At 54.8% G+C, this 15094-nt stretch overlaps 1 protein-coding gene across 3 annotated transcripts; it reads right to left on the bottom strand.

Annotated features, from left to right (window-relative positions):
- Window positions 1-1916: 1916 nt before the first annotated feature.
- On the bottom strand, window positions 1917-10273 carry OPTC (opticin). Of its 3 annotated transcripts, XM_045456411.1 has the most exons (8): window positions 10041-10264; window positions 8370-8601; window positions 7249-7387; window positions 5563-5730; window positions 4487-4689; window positions 3215-3310; window positions 2570-2767; window positions 2114-2234 (listed from the first exon to the last, which is right to left on the bottom strand). In XM_045456411.1, exons 2-7 carry the CDS (start codon window positions 8592-8594, stop codon window positions 2597-2599), a joined length of 1002 nt encoding a protein of 333 aa, XP_045312367.1. In that variant the 5' UTR covers window positions 8595-8601; window positions 10041-10264; the 3' UTR covers window positions 2114-2234; window positions 2570-2596. The 3 variants fall into 3 exon arrangements, with proteins under 3 accessions (XP_045312368.1, XP_045312367.1, XP_045312366.1); XM_045456412.1 differs by lacking the exons at window positions 2570-2767; window positions 3215-3310 and having other exon boundaries at window positions 1917-2234; window positions 10041-10266; XM_045456410.1 differs by lacking the exons at window positions 2114-2234; window positions 2570-2767; window positions 3215-3310 and adding an exon at window positions 3332-4280 and having other exon boundaries at window positions 10041-10273.
- Between the last annotated feature and the right edge of the window lie 4821 nt (window positions 10274-15094).

Below are 15094 nucleotides of genomic sequence, written 5' to 3' on the forward strand. Positions count from 1 at the left end.
CTCTCTCTGTCAAAAATACAATAAGAAATATACATTAAAAAAAACCAACAACTTCCCGCTCCATTTGCAGCCTGTGAAATGTATCGAGTCTTGGTTCAGGCCTCAGCTAGCCACGTGAGCTCCAGTAAGCACTTTATCTTCTGGAGTTCTTGATTTCTTCATCTGAAGAATGTGACTAATAACCCCTGACTTGTCTGTGTACGGGACTGTCCTGAGGACCCAAAGAACTTGGAGAACTTTGAGCGGGTTCCCTTCCACGTAGGCCACAGACACATACCTGCCCAGCCGGACTCGGGGACCGTCCCCCCACCGCCACCTCGAGTGATTGCCGTGGCAACCGAGTGCCCGGCTAACTCCCGCTCCTTGGTCTAGTTTCAGCTTAGATGTTGTTTCTTAAAGGTCTTCGGGCCTCAGACTGGGTCTCCCTCCTGTAAGCTCTCATGACATTCTGCAGAATCCTCTTATCACGTGTGTCAGGAGTTGCATAGTGTGGTTGTGTGGCCGTTTAGCATGTATCTTCGGTGCCAGACTCTAAGCTCCAGGAGGAAAAGGAGTATGTCTGTTGCACATCATCAGATCACCAGCATGTAACACAGTGCCTGGCACCGGGCAGGTAGGTGCTCGATAAAATCCTTGCTGGTTGAAGGAGTCAATTGCCTGCCTCGACCCCCTTTTATCCTTCAGTCAACCCCTGCTGCCAAGCGCCCATCTATTACGTCCCTCTTGCCCAACATCTCCTTATAAGGAGAAGGGCGACATCTCTCCTGACTTCATTATTCAAGGAACAGGTCAGCTAGATCATAGTTGGCCTTCTTCCCATCTCCCATCACAGCAGACCTTGCCCAGAACCCAAGGCTGCAGGTGAGTAATTGCTAGTTATTTATTTATTTATCCTTGCGCAAGGCTGCCCTCTGGTGGTTAAACACGGAAGCGAGCACGGGAAGGATTGAACCGCCCCGGCTGAGCCAGGCTCAGAGGGTCCCCAGTGTGCCAGGAACAGGTAAGCGTTACAAGGAGGGCCTCCAGGTGAAGATTCTTGTCAGTCTCCGTCCTTATTTTTTTTTTATTAAAAAAAAATTTTTTTTTAATTTTTTTTTTCAACGTTTATTTATTTTTGGGACAGAGAGAGACAGAGCATGAACGGGGGAGGGGCAGAGAGAGAGGGAGACACAGAATCGGAAACAGGCTCCAGGCTCTGAGCCATCAGCCCAGAGCCCGACGCGGGGCTCGAACTCACGGACCGCGAGATCGTGACCTGGCTGAAGTCGGACGCTTAACCGACTGCGCCACCCAGGCGCCCCTAAAAAATTTTTTAATGTTTTATTTATTTTTGAGACAGAGAGAGACAGAGCATGAGGAGGGGAGGGGCAGAGAGAGAGGGAGACACAGAATCCAAAGAAGCTCCAGGTTCTGAGCCGTCAGCACAGAGCCATACGCGGGGCTCGAACTCAGGAACCGCGAGATCATGACCTGAGCCGATGTCGGACGCTCCACCGACTGAGCCACCCAGGCGCCCCTAGTCTCCATCCTTACGAATGTCTCCCTCCAAATCTAACAGGAAGCCCTTGGCCTAGGAAGAGCAAGAAAATAAAGAAAGCCTCATAGAAACCCCACCCTACCCTGGTGGGCGAAATAGCTATTCTGTCCTCAGTGGTGAGCTGGCCAATGTTTAACAACCATCTCTCTCTCTCTCTCTCTCTCTCTCTCTCTCTCTCACAGAATCCCGATGTGTAGCATTGACTGATTTCCATGGTAGAACTTCTCTCACCATGGCCGATTTCAAACTACCGATGTGATGTCACTTGAAAGTGTTGTCGGGAAAAACAAGCACTAAGGGGCCCGTCACTGTACACTACATCACGGATGCGAGTAAGTTCAAGAACTTCTTGGTTACTAGTAAAATAATTGGGAAGTCATGAGTTTGAGTATTTATTACATGTGCTTTCAACATCATATATCTAAATGCGAGCTTATAATGTAATCCTGAAGAAAAGCCCTGTTCAGCCACTGGCTTACAAAAGTCTGGGAAGTGTAATAATTGGTTCTGTAAGCCTCGTAGTAAGAGCTGGCTCCCGCATGCCATTGCTTCTCCCACTTCCCCCTTCTTTTTCTCCTCCTCCTCCTCTTCCTCGTACATGACTTCCCGGCATTCTGTGTGGGTAGGACGGATGGCGAATATGGGAGTGAGCTTTGCTCCAGACGCTGCTATTTTCTGAGTCAGGAGCCATAAGGTGCTAAGGAAAGAGAATGAGAAAATGCAAATTTGGCTACTGCGGGACGCTTTCGCGTGTGTGTCTGTGTGCGTGTCTGTGTGCGTGTGCCCGCGTGTGTGTACGTGTGTCTGTGTGTATGTTTATGTTTCCACGTGCGCGTCTATATGTCTGTGTGTATGTGTGTGTGTCTGTGTATCTGTTGTATGTGTGTCTGTGTATCTATGTGTGTGTGTGCGTGTGTGTGCGTGCGCGTGTGCAGCCCGTGGGGGCAGGGGGCGGGGGTGAGTTTTGCAACTGGATCAGGGGGCTGATTCTGGCCTGGATGACAGACCACTGTGTGGAGGCGAGGCCCGCACCCTTCCCGCTGCACAGGGAGCGGTGAGCTAGCAGCAGCGGCCGGTGGGGAGGCGAGGCAGGCAGAAGTAGGCGCTGGGGAAGAAGCCCAGGTTGATGGGATTGCCGTCTAGGCGGATGTCTTCCAGCCGCCTCCGGCTGTGTTTGTGCTCCTCAGTGTCACAGAAGGCGTCTTTCTGCATGGTCTCTATCATGTTATTCTGGAAAGAACACATTGACAGCTGCCAAACCTCCCCCTGGAGAGTCTGCCCCCAGGCAGCGCCGAAGGCACGGATCAATCCGCTCTCCCCACCAGCTCCCCTCTTGGGAGTGGAGAAACCGAGGCACATGAGGCCGAGGCCACGCAGCAAGGGGTGAGGAGAGAAGGCCTGTGGAGGATGGATGTGGAGAGCAGGGAGGGAGGAGGAGGAGGAGGAGGAGGAGGAGACAGAGGAAGGAACCAGCTGCTGGTGAGGTGGGGTGAAGGATGCTGAGGGACAGGAAGCATCTTCGGAAGGAAAGGAAGGCAGTCGTGCCGAGGCTGTGGGCGATGGCCTGGGCAAGACCTCTGCTCCAAGCCTCCTTCTGCCTGGGAAGGAGACCCCACCGCATTCTCAGGATGCCCCTGGGCTCTCTGCAAGGCTCTTGGTCTTGGGGAGGCTGCTTACCTGCAGGTGCAGTGAGCGCAGGCTGGGGGGCAGGGGCCCGGGGATGGAGTCCAGCAAGTTGTCAGCCAGGTAGAGGAACTGTAGCTTCTCTAGCCCCTGGGGAGGAGGCAGAGGGCATGGGAGGCTGGCAGGGGTCGTGGGACCTGGCAGTGACAGGTGCCCAGCGGGGCCCCAGTGTTCACTGAGGGCCTCCTGAGCCTAGCCACGTGTCAGGCTCGGGCCTGGGTGCTGCACGGGATGCCCAGTCTCTCCGGAGCTCACAGGCACTAACTCTCACCAGGGGCAGCAGGAGAGCTGCTGTCATTGAGGTCTGGCAGCTGGGGGAAGCTGCCGGAGCTGGTAATGAGGAGCAGCGAGGGGTGGGCGGGAGAGAGGGGGCGCAGACGGGGTGGAAGGGAGGACAAGGGGCCCTCCCAGTTCAGCCTCAACTTTTCCCAAATGAGAAGCCTCCAAATCTGGTCCTGGAGTGGCTGTGAAGAGAATGTTCTGGAAACGTCTGGAGCGGCAGAGGGAGAGCCGCAAGCACACGTGAGGCAGGCTGAGCGGGTGCGTGTGGCAGAGCTGGGCGTGAGCCCCTCCTCGCGGCCTCCCTGGCACCCCACTCCTGGAGCTCTCAGAGCCCCGTTGGGGGGGGGCAGTCGCAGGGGCCACGTTTGTGCCTCGGGTTTAGCCCTTCCCAGCACGAGTGGCCGGCCAGAGATCCATCAGAAGGTCTCTCGCAAGCACTTGGTCAGAGAAAATCGGTTAGTAGTGGGCTTTTTTCCAAAGCCCACTTTTTTCCAAATTTTAGGTAGGGTGAGGGTTGGAGCCAGCACGATCGCAAGTCCCAGCACAGCCTAGGTTTTAGGGGCGCAGGTGCTGCGGGTGCCGAGAGGTGAATGGGACAGACGTGCCGAGAGGCCATGTGCCGGAAGAGGCGGAGGGAGAGCTGCTGACCCTCATTTCTGGTGCCACCCCCACCTCCCCCATTTCCAGTAACAAGCCCATGAGGCCTGCATTTCCTTTTCCTGGAAGTTCTTGGGATGGCGTGTCGTAAGACACCCTTTTCTGGAGTCAGAATCAGTTTCTTGAAACCAAAAAAAAAAAAAAAAAAAAAAGTTTAATAAATGGGAACAGATGAAGAAAATGGGGTTTGATTTTCGTACCCAGGATAGTGTTGGAGCAGGGACATCCCATGAGGACAAGGTTGTGTGTGTGTGTGTGTGTGTGTGTGTGTGTGGCTGTGGGCATGGGTGGCAAGTGGTAAATGGAGGACTTTAGGCCCTGGCTTACCCTGAAGGCTTCGGGCTGTATTCCGGAGCTCTGGAGCCGGTTCAGGCGGACGTCCAGGACCTCGATGCCAGCGGGCAGCACGGGCAGAGCTGCCAGCTGGTTCTCTGGGAGGATCAGGTCCCGCAGGGCAGGCAGCAGGCGGAGGGCATCATCATCAATGGAGGAGATGGAATTGCTGGAAAGGTCGATCTTCTTCAGTTTTGCTATGGGGTATGGGGGAGAACACAGAAAGTCACGAGACGCACTATCCTTCCTGGCCCTTGCTGGACCTACCTGTACCCTGCCCCATCCTTTTAACGATGGGGAACGCCAGCCAGTTCTCCACCCGTGTGAGGTCCAAGCCAGAAGAAATGACGTGATAAACCAGGGCCCCCTGGGAAAGCCCTCAGATTCGGCCATAATTTCTCATGGAGTGCTGTCCTGTGTGGTGGCTGCCCATGGATATGGGTTTGGTAGAAACTTTTGTAGGGCAAGACCCAACAGGCCCACCAATCCTTAGACCCATCCCACCCCCACTCTTCACCATTAGTTGACGCGAAAGGATGCCATGGCCCAGAAGGCTATGTGATTTAGTGGTAGCATCTGGATTTGAGCCCAGGTTTCCTATCTGAGGCAGGGCATAAGGCATAGGAATAACATGCCTTAGGAATGTTAGGAATAGGAATAGGTATAAGGCATAAGGAAAACACGACAAACAAAAAATGGATAAATGGCGTCAGTGCTGTGGAGAGTTGACGTAGCCTGGTCTTGTCCAGAGGCCAGGAGGGCACAGAGCTGTAGTGGCTGGGAATCCTGAAAATGGAGGCCTGATCCTATCCTCCCCTTCCCCGCTTTCCAGAGCTCTGGGGAGAACAAAGGTGGGCGGGTCACTTCTGTTATCCAACATCTTCAAGGAAAGGAATCAGGGAGACTTGGGGCTATTTCCATTTGGTAACTGGGGAGACTGAAAACGAACAGGGAAAGGCTAACACAGGTGGGACGCTGTGTGACAGCTCGTGTGGCTGGTGCCCAGGCGGAGGGCCCGTGGGCTTCCCTCCGCCAGTCCTGCCCTCCTCCTGTGCCAGAGCATTACATACTCAGCCCTTTGAAGTCTCCAGCTCGGATCCGGCTGATGCGGTTGAAGCGGGCATACAGGTAAGTGGTTGTCTTGGGGAGAGGCGGGACGCTCTCCAGGTCAGCATCGTCGCAGTACACGGAGGAACCAAGGCACACGCATACCAGACAGGTAGGCAGACCTGGCTCAGCTGGAAGGCAGAACACAGGGAGACCCTTCTCAGACTGCCTTCGGCCTCCGGGACCAGTGGCCCTTGCCGCAGGGAGTGTCTGAGCCACGGCTAGAACTCAATGTCGCAATGCGCTGAGGCAGTGCCGGGGGCTGCCCCCGGCCCGGCCCTCAGCCCCCAACCCAAGAGGAGCAGATCCTCACCCAGTTGTCACCCAGTCTCGGCCCACTGGTCCTTTTATCAGGCCCCAATCCGATGCAGGTTTTCCCGGGCCTGCGTGGGTGTTTCTAGGACATCCATTGGTCTTTTTTTCCATAGGGGCTCCTCTCTGGTCCCCAAAGGCACAATGAAGATAAACTAAAGGCAGAACTAGGCGAAATGGCTAATGGTTGCTGGTCCTGCCATCTGCCTTGTGGGCGAGGAGTTAGACACGTTCCGTCTGGCTCCGAGAAGCAGAATGAAGCCACGACGGAGTGGACGGTGCTTGTCTAGGATTCATTTCCCGTTCTTATGGTGTCAGCATCCCAGGAAATAGCTCTCTCCTGTTCTCATGCCGTGACTGGTGGTCATTAGACATAAGTCAGGCCTTCAAGCCCAAACTGGCTTTGAAAAGTTGGGACGGCTTTGCTGGCTCATACAACTGACTGGTGCAGGTAGTTTCTGTTACTTGCCACTACAAGAGATTACGGGAGACCACCGCTCATCCGACTCAAGGGCGAAATCTGTTAGCAGGGACACAGCCCCAAGATTAAGAGGCAGCTTTTCTTTGCAGGCCGTGACCACTATGGGTGGGCAGAGAGGACCTCAGGGCCCTCCTTAGCCCAAGGCCTTGAATGGCAGATCAAGCTGAGGCCTTTTATGGTCTTTTTAAGCCCGGGGTTCTACAGCTCCGAGAGGTCATGGGTTCCTACGGATGCCCGGATACGCTAGATCCATCCCAGGCAAATATCTCAGGAGAACAGGAACCAAGGACAAGCAAGTCAGGAATTAACTGCATCCCTCCTCTGCGTCAGTTTGATCCCCAAAGAGTGCCAACCCCTTATTGTCAGATGTGCCGGTGTCCCAGTCTCCGGGAGGGCATCAGGGAGGGGAAGAGAGCTGCTAAGGGGGAATTTAGAGCCGAAAAGCAGTATGACTGCTTCATCTGCCCCCATGCCAAGTGACAGCCACAAAGTTATTTATTCTCCTCTACAGGCTTTTAATTGTCTCTAATCTAATTACCACTCAACCCGCTCCCCTAGTGATGCTGTTAATTAAGGTAGGGTGGCTTTGCTAGGAAGAGTGGAGTTCTTGCTTTTCTTTTTTTCTTTTTCGTTTTCTTTTTTTCTGTTGGCCTCCTATCCAGCAAAAAAGCAGTAGGGACAGCTTACAGTAAAGGTTACAGTAAAGGTTAGCTTTTAACTCTCCCTTACAGTAAAGGTTAGCTCCCGACCCTTCCCTGCCTACCCCAACCGCACTTTACTGTAGCAGCCCCAGGGCTGGGTCATGGCTACATGGCCTATGACCTATGCGTACTGAGACCTGTGACCGTGAACTCACCGTGGCTGCGTGGGGAGCCTGGGAGGCCCAGCATAGTAGGCTTGGTCATGGTGGGCTTGGACGAGAGTGTCCTTGGATTCACCGTGCTCGGAGTGGAACCGATCCTGGTTGGAGGATCCAGGCTGGATCCGGCTTTGACCTGGAGACATGGCACGTAGCACACAGTAGGCCAGTTATTGGCTTTGGACTCCGGGGACCTCAGTGACCAATTTCAAACTTACAAAGAGTCACTGTGGAGAAAAGGGGGAGGGAGGAAGGGAACTTCTTAAAGAGCATCTGGTCCAGTATCTTCCTTACATGGAGGAGGAAATGGGCCCAGAGAGGAGAGCACCAGGGATCAAGGAGGCGGCTGGTGGCCAAGCTGTCCAGAGCTGGAATCCATGTCTCTGGATCGCCCAGGCCGCCATGCTTCCTCTTGCTCAGCACTGACTGAGCTCACGCGGCCAACGGGTGCGGGCTTCAGATCAGCCCCTGCAAAGGCCAGGAAGTGCTAAGAAAGAACTTCAGACTAGAAGACAGAGCAGATGGGGTTTGGAGCTTCTTTTTCTAGCGAGAATATGAAGACATCGCTGACTCCCCCCCAGGGAGACATGGCTTATGGTCTCACGTGACGGCAGGCTACAGATGTATGACTTCTCTGGGGGATCCTGTCAAGTTTCCTGGAAGCCGACAAAGAAACTGAACTTTTGGGGCGCCTGGGTGGCGCAGTCGGTTGGGCGTCCGACTTCAGCCAGGTCACGATCTCGCGGTCCGGGAGTCCGAGCCCCGCGTCGGGCTCTGGGCTGACGGCTCGGAGCCTGGAGCCTTGTTTCCGCTTCTGTGTCTCCCTCTCTCTCTCTGCCCCTCCCCCGTTCATGCTCTGTCTCTCTCTGTCCCAAAAATAAATAAACGTTGAAAAAGAAAAAAAAGAAAAAAAAAAAAAAAAAAGAAACTGAACTTTTGCTGTCCTCTTTCTTAGCATTATCTACGTGGTAAGTTCCTAGGGAGGGACAAGAATTTCCACCTCCCGGAGAAAGACGTGGAGGCTTGAGATGCCTGCACTGTGGGCAGCTGGAGGGGGGCCAGGCCCCTGACACCCGCTTCCTACAGGGAACACAGTTGGTCTGCTGTGTGCTCCTTACCTCAGGGAGCTGGTCCCCATAGTCCATGAGCCCTTCATAGTCGCTCAGGTCAATGACCTCATCGTAGTTGTCCAGGTCAGGGACGTAGTTCCCCAGATCCAGGACCGCGTAAGAATCTCCTTCCTCGTTCGTCGGGTCTCTCCTCTTCCTCCCCTTTGGGGGAGAAGCTGTCCCTGCTTCTAGCAGCACCAGGGCCAGCAGGCTCAGGAAAGCCAGGAGCTTCATGGGGACCCTGGGAGGAAGTGGCAGCAGAAATGAGGAGGAGGTTAAATCACGTCGGAGCCCAGTCCTGGGGGACGGGCAGGAGGAGGGGCAGCCGTCTAAGAGGCAGGGTTCTCTCGGGCTTGGTGGAAACGACTCACTTCCCCCCCCCCCCCCCCCTGCTTGCCGACTCCATGTCATTATACACTCAGTGCATCTATTGCGTGTGCAAGCCCCCTAACGGCTGGGGCTCTGTCTAGGGGGCTTCTCCTGCCAGCCCCTCCCACCGCCACCCAACTTCAGTGCCTGGGGGCTCTCACACACGCTGAGTTTCGCTCACACAGGCACGTGTAGACACCTGGCAAAGGCTCGTTTACTCATCTCATGCAAGGCTCCCTGTCTGCACACCTCCCTACTAATTAGGCATACACTCGTGCATTTATACAAATGTCCTAACGACCACACGCGCCGAGTACCATCATTAGTCACCAAGCTAGGTTTAGAGAAATCTCATCATCAAGGAGCCTTGCGGCTTTTTAAAAGATTATGCATCCATCACACATTCGCTCAACAAACATTTATGGGGTGTCTGTTATGTTCCGGGCACTGGACTCCTCTCTGGAGGTGCAGAAATAACTAAGGCACACCTAGCACGCTCAGAGTTCATGCTTTTCAAAACTGACATATAACGTAAAAAGAACGTTAGTTATAAAATATACTTCCTAAATGCGGCTTTTTTTTTTTTTTTTTTTTTAATGCAGCTTTAAAAAAAAAAAAAACGTTTACTTGTTTGGAGAGAAAGAGAGAGAACATAAGTGGTGGCGGAGCAGAGAGAAAGGGGCCAGGGGACCCGAAGCAGGCTCCCCGCTGACAGCAGTGAGCTCGACCTCAAGAACTGTGAGATCATGACCTGAGCCGAAGTCGAAGTCGGAAGCTCAACCGACTGAGCCTCCCCGGGGGCACCCCTCAACACAGCTTTTTAGAAACAAATGATCACAGGAACAGAAAGTGTTCTTTGCATGTAGTTGGGGGGGGGGCATGTACACATCTAGAGAGTTCCCTAGATGTCTGCGTGTGTGCACCAGTGATTACGTGCGTGCGTGATGAGCACGTAAGCAGAAACGTCTGCGCGAGTTCCTGCACAGAGGCACAGACGGGTCAAGGAATGTGTGTGGTGCGGGTGTGAAGGAGCCGGCGTGTTTCTGATAGTGCAGCTGCAGAAATGTCTAGCACGTTCGTCTCCTTTGTGTATTTCAGCTGGGCCCAGGCTAAGCCCTCTGTATGGCAAGAATGACTTTTCATCAGAGCTTTTGCCCCCCGAACCCCAACGCCCAGCAGCCCCTTCCAACTTCTCTTGCCCAGAGGCTGCAACTCCTTCCATCCCCCTGCCCCCCCCCCACCCAGTCCCTCCCAGCCTGCACCACAGCCCCTCATTTGCATACCAATCTCATCTCAAACCTTGAACCTTACCCCACACAATGCTGTTTCCGAAGGAACAGAGCCTCACAGCCTCCGGAGAAGTAGGGACTAGGGACGCTGCTGGAAAGGTCGTCCGCAGTGGGCCAGGGTAGACAGCGGGGCGCTGGCTGAGGCCAGCGTGTGGCCAATCAGACTTCTCTTCTTGCTGATCTCCAGCTGTTCCCCCGTCTCTTTGCTCAGCGGGTCCCCCATCCTATTCCTTTGCTCGGTGGCTGGAAATTTCTCTCTCTCCCTCTACCTCCTCCACTGCCACCCCCACATGTACCGCCCCCCCCCCCCCCACCTCCCACTCTCTTCTCTCCTCTTTCTCTGTCTGCTGCTTTTCTCCTTTCCAGGCCGCTCTGAGGGGGCTGGCAGTTCCGACTCCCTAAGGGAACAGACAGCAGGTGGGGGGAGCATTCAGAGGGATGGGGCTTGACTTTCTTGCTTTTTTCCAGATGGAACCCGAAGATTCAAAGAGGCTGAGTTAAGGCACTCTGACCACACCACCACCCACCACCTGGAGCCCCAACATGGGGCCATAACTGCACAAAAGTCACCAGAGGGAGGCAGTTCAAAGAGAAGGTGAACGGGGTTGGGGCAGGATTTGAAGACGCGGCTTCAGGTTCTCCAGTGATGATGACGATGATGACGGCAAGGAGGACACAAGGAATTCTCTCAGTCCACTGAGGGTGGACCCTAGAAAGGAATTCCTGATCATGAACACCAGGAGGCATTGTGTGGGGTCCTCAGGGGGCCGAGAAGAATCCTCTCCCCCCACCCCCCACCCCCCACCAAAGATGTACGTATCAGGAGAGATGCTCTTTTCCTTGGTGCCTCAGGCTAAGGGGTTCCCTCGTATTCTGCCAGCCTGCGTGCTTGTCTGAGGGTGGGGGGTCCTTCCTTGCTGCCCCTCGCTCCCTACTCCCTCCCACCGACCACATACTGACTCCTGGCTGTGAAGCTCCCCGACGACGATCATCTAGTCCAAACCACCTACCCAACAGATAAGAAACCGAGGTCCAGCTGGGTGCAGTGACTTACCCAAGGTCACACCGAGCCAGGACCAGGGCTTAGATTTCTGGCTCTCGGGCCAGAGAGTTGTCGTGTGTTCATATGACCCTGCCTCTTTTCACCTCACCCCCCACCCCCCACCCCAGTTCTGAGATCATGTGCCTCGATGCCCTCCGAACAGATGGCCTTGGCAGGACGCATCTCTGCCCTGGCATACCAGGTGAAGGGGCAGATCGAAGAGCCTGGCCCAAGGGCCAGTGCTTGGCCTGCAATGTTCCCGGGCACCAGCTGGTGTGGAGGAGGCATCCCCCAGCCCGAGGACCCGGTCACCGAAGATACGCATGTTCCTGTGGCCCTGGTAGCCCACCATCTGGAGAGAGTCACCAACGGGGGCTCTGCTGGTGGAGGGAGAGATAGCCCTGGAGCCAGCAGGGTGCCCAGGAAGCAGATGGCACATTTGGCATGCTGTCCTCCCCCACTTTCTCTCCACAGCTTTGCAGGCAGAGACTAACCCTCCCCCACCCCAGACCCCAGTCAGGCTGGGCTCTGCCCCCCCCCCCCATCCCACGCCATTAATTCCCTGCAAGCAAGGCAAAGGCGAATGTTCATTCATTCCCCTTGCCGCCTGCTCCCACTCTCCCTCCCCACTTTCTCCGTGACGACTCTGGCCCGCGACTGTTCCTCCCACACGCTTTGCCAACTCGGAGGAGGAGGCGGCGAGGCCCGCAGCCTGAGCCAGCCTCCTAGGGCGCATGCGCAGGCTCCCCCACATCCCGGCAAAGAGCCCCCTTCGGACTCAGGAGTCCCATCCTAGACCCCGTCCCAGCTTCTACTCCCGCTTTTACGAGCTCTCCCTCCATACGCTCTAGTTTCCGTGCATGTGTGTGATCTGTGGGAGCCCACTCACCGTCATGCGGTTGTGGCACACGGGGAGGGCGGTGCAGAGGCCCTTCTAATCCCCACGTCTCATTAGGAGAAGCACAAGGCATGCTGATGGAAAGGAGGTGGCAGGCAGTGGGGACAGGAGTCTGGCCAGTTGACCCCGTTGCTGCCCCTTGCATGGGCGGGGGTGGAAATTTCAGGAACCCTCCTGAGTTTTTGGACAATGGGTATATATTCCCTGCTGAGGCAGGCCACTCTGTGACCCTAAACACATTCCTCTTCCTTTCTCGGGCGTGCACACACACACACACACACACACACACTGCAGGTTTTATATACTCCATGCCTTCCTACCTTTTGGCTTTTCTCTCCTGGTTATGTGATTCCCCCCCGCCCTTTCCCCCACCACGCAAAATCTGATTCATCCCTTAAGATCCAGCTCAAAAGATAGGAGTCCTTCTGGCGTCCCTCCACCGGGGTAGAGGCCCTCCCCACCATGCTCTTTGTACTCTGCCTTGCTACGAACACTTAGGACATGGAATTACTCCAAGGATTTCCCCCTTTACCAAGCTAAGAATTCCTCAAGGGCAAGGACAAGGATATGGCCTACCCTTAATTCTGAGCTGGGAACCTTGCACATAGTCGATGTCCACTGAACTAAAGCAGGTATGAGAGGGTGAGGCAGTATCTGGCAGTTTTTGGCCTAAAGAAAATGGTGTAGGCTGGGAGGACCCCGAACCCACTTCTGAAATCGACCTTCTATCTGAAGGCAGATTTCTGGGCACCCGGTTCTTGCCCTTCTGCGTGGCCTGTAGAATCTCTCTTCTCGGCCCTTGATATAGCTTTGCCACTCTTCCGTGTTTGTTAACTACATCTCCGCAACTAAACCGTAAGTTTTCCTCGGTCAGGAACGGTGACTGTTTTGTGTCTTTCGGTATCTGGCTCAGTAAGGAGCCTGTGGGAGACCCCCAACAATTTGATATCTGCGGGTTGAAAGAATCCAAGCCTTTGGGCTTCAAATGTAACTCTCAGATTGCCGATCTGACTTTAGGAATAGTTTTTTATGACCGTTGTGAGTTTGGGAGAAATTTGCCGAGAAAAGGCGTTGGAATGGTTTTCTTAGAGTTTCTTAGGAATCAGATCCTTTCTCCACCCATCATCTCCTTAGAGCAGGTAAGAGGTGGGCGGTGGGAGGAGAAGGGTGGCAAGATAGCTCCAAGGCGCTCTTGACTTGTTCACACTGTCAAGTTCAAGCAGGATATTTTTCATATCACTTTATTTCCTCTGCTGTGAAGCGTGTTGGAATGTAGAAGTTGTTTCACAAAGTTAACATGGTTTTGGAAAAAGAACAGATCTATGTAGAGTAACCTACACACCTACTTACACACCTGGACGCGTAGATGTCAATGGCACTGAAAGAATGAACTTGTGCGTGGAGGAGGGGCTTCCTCAAATCCTAGGGAAATCCCCTCTGGCTTACAGCTGCAGGGAGCAACGGAGGAAGCAGACAATCTAGACGGGCCGATGGGATGATGCTGATCGTGTTGCTGCTGGAGCGAAACAGTTTAGGTTTGCAGGACCAGAAAGGACCCCTGCCCTCAGGGGAACCACAGGAGCTGTGCTCCCCATGAGGGCCCCATGTGAGGGGCTGAGGTTTGCAAGGTGTGAAGGTGCAGAAGGGGGGCTTACCCGGGCTTAGCACCAGCTTGCTTATAGCCACAGTGATATACTGACTTTAAGCAGGAGCCTTGGAGAAACCAGCTGCAGCTTTGAAGAATGAGGCAGTTACATGGGAGCACAGCAGGGGTGGGGGGCACGGCGGGGGGAGGCTATGATGAAATGGGCCCCGTTTTCCATAAATGAGCAAGAGAGAAAGACGAGATCAAGTACAATGGGAATTTCTTGAAGTTAAGGACCCGGCTTGATCCAATTTCTGAAACATCTCTGGAACTTTTCTCCACCTAACGAGGGTGGGCACGGTGTCTTACTTAGTTCTAGAACATTCACCTCCACCAACATATACACTAGGGAGCTGTAGAGGGGCCGTGTCCCCTGGAGGGCGGAAGGGACAGGGGATGGGAGCAGGTCCTGTGGGGCCCAGGCTCTGCTTGGAGGCCTGTCAAGCCCCTCACTTGGCCCAGGCAGGGAGGGTGGGGAACTGTGAGGGGAGAGACAGTCCAGGTAGGGAATAAATTACTGCAAGGGAAAGGGATAATATTAGATAATTAGAGCATGGTTTAAAGAGTGGAGCTGCAGACTAGAGCATGAATGCTGGAGAGGCCTTGGCGCACAGATGTGGCGACTGAGGGCAGAAGGGGCCGGCAAGGTCAGACAGCAAACAGGAACGAGCCATATCCTCACCTGCGTTCCTGAAGGTTCCCACTTGTGCTCACCCACGATAGGAATCAGCCCCTGGCCTCAAGGCCTCTGTACCTTCGCGCCTTTTGCATCCCAGAGGAGAGGGAGACTGTGCACTCCCCCCCCCCCCCCCCCCCCCCCCCCCCCGCCCCAGCTCTTCAAGTTGGAACCTGAGACCGGCTCCTTGACTTCGTGAAACCACCCCAGAGAGAGGCAAGGGGGAAGACGGGAGCCAGCTGTGACCTGGACCAGCCACCAGGTGTCACTGATGCGTCTGCCTTAGAGGGGGAAGCCAATCTGAACTTGTGGAGGAGGCTTCTGGGAGATTTCCAGGTGCTCCGCCTCTCCCAGAACACTTTCTCGTGAACTGCTTCCGGGCTTTGGAGAGGCTTGGGCCGTCCACACTGATCGAGAACAGATGGCGGGGCAGGGCTAGTGGCTCTGCACCCTTCCCTGGGGACACTGTGTTGCCCGAGGCCTAGCCTCTTGTCTAGGCGGGCAAGGGGCTGTGGGGCCATCTGCACCCACAAGGGCCCAACCCCAGGGCTCTTGACTCCCTCCCCTCGCCCGCTGGCCGATACCTAGTTCTTAAAGCTACTTTCCTGGGCTGTTCCTCCCTGTCCTTCCTCTGGAAAGAGCGAGGCCCAGCCAGAAGGGTGTGTGCTGAGGAGAGCCCCAGCTATCCCTGTGAAGAGACTGCCAGATGTGGATCCTTGCAGGAACCCCGACCCTCTGCCCTCCTTCGGCCCTTCCCTCGCAATTCCTTGCTGGAGAACACAGGCGGTAAAGAGCCAGCACGATGTGTGTGGTGC

This window comes from Leopardus geoffroyi, chromosome C3 (assembly GCF_018350155.1).
Source record: "Leopardus geoffroyi isolate Oge1 chromosome C3, O.geoffroyi_Oge1_pat1.0, whole genome shotgun sequence".
NCBI lineage: Eukaryota > Metazoa > Chordata > Mammalia > Carnivora > Felidae > Leopardus > Leopardus geoffroyi.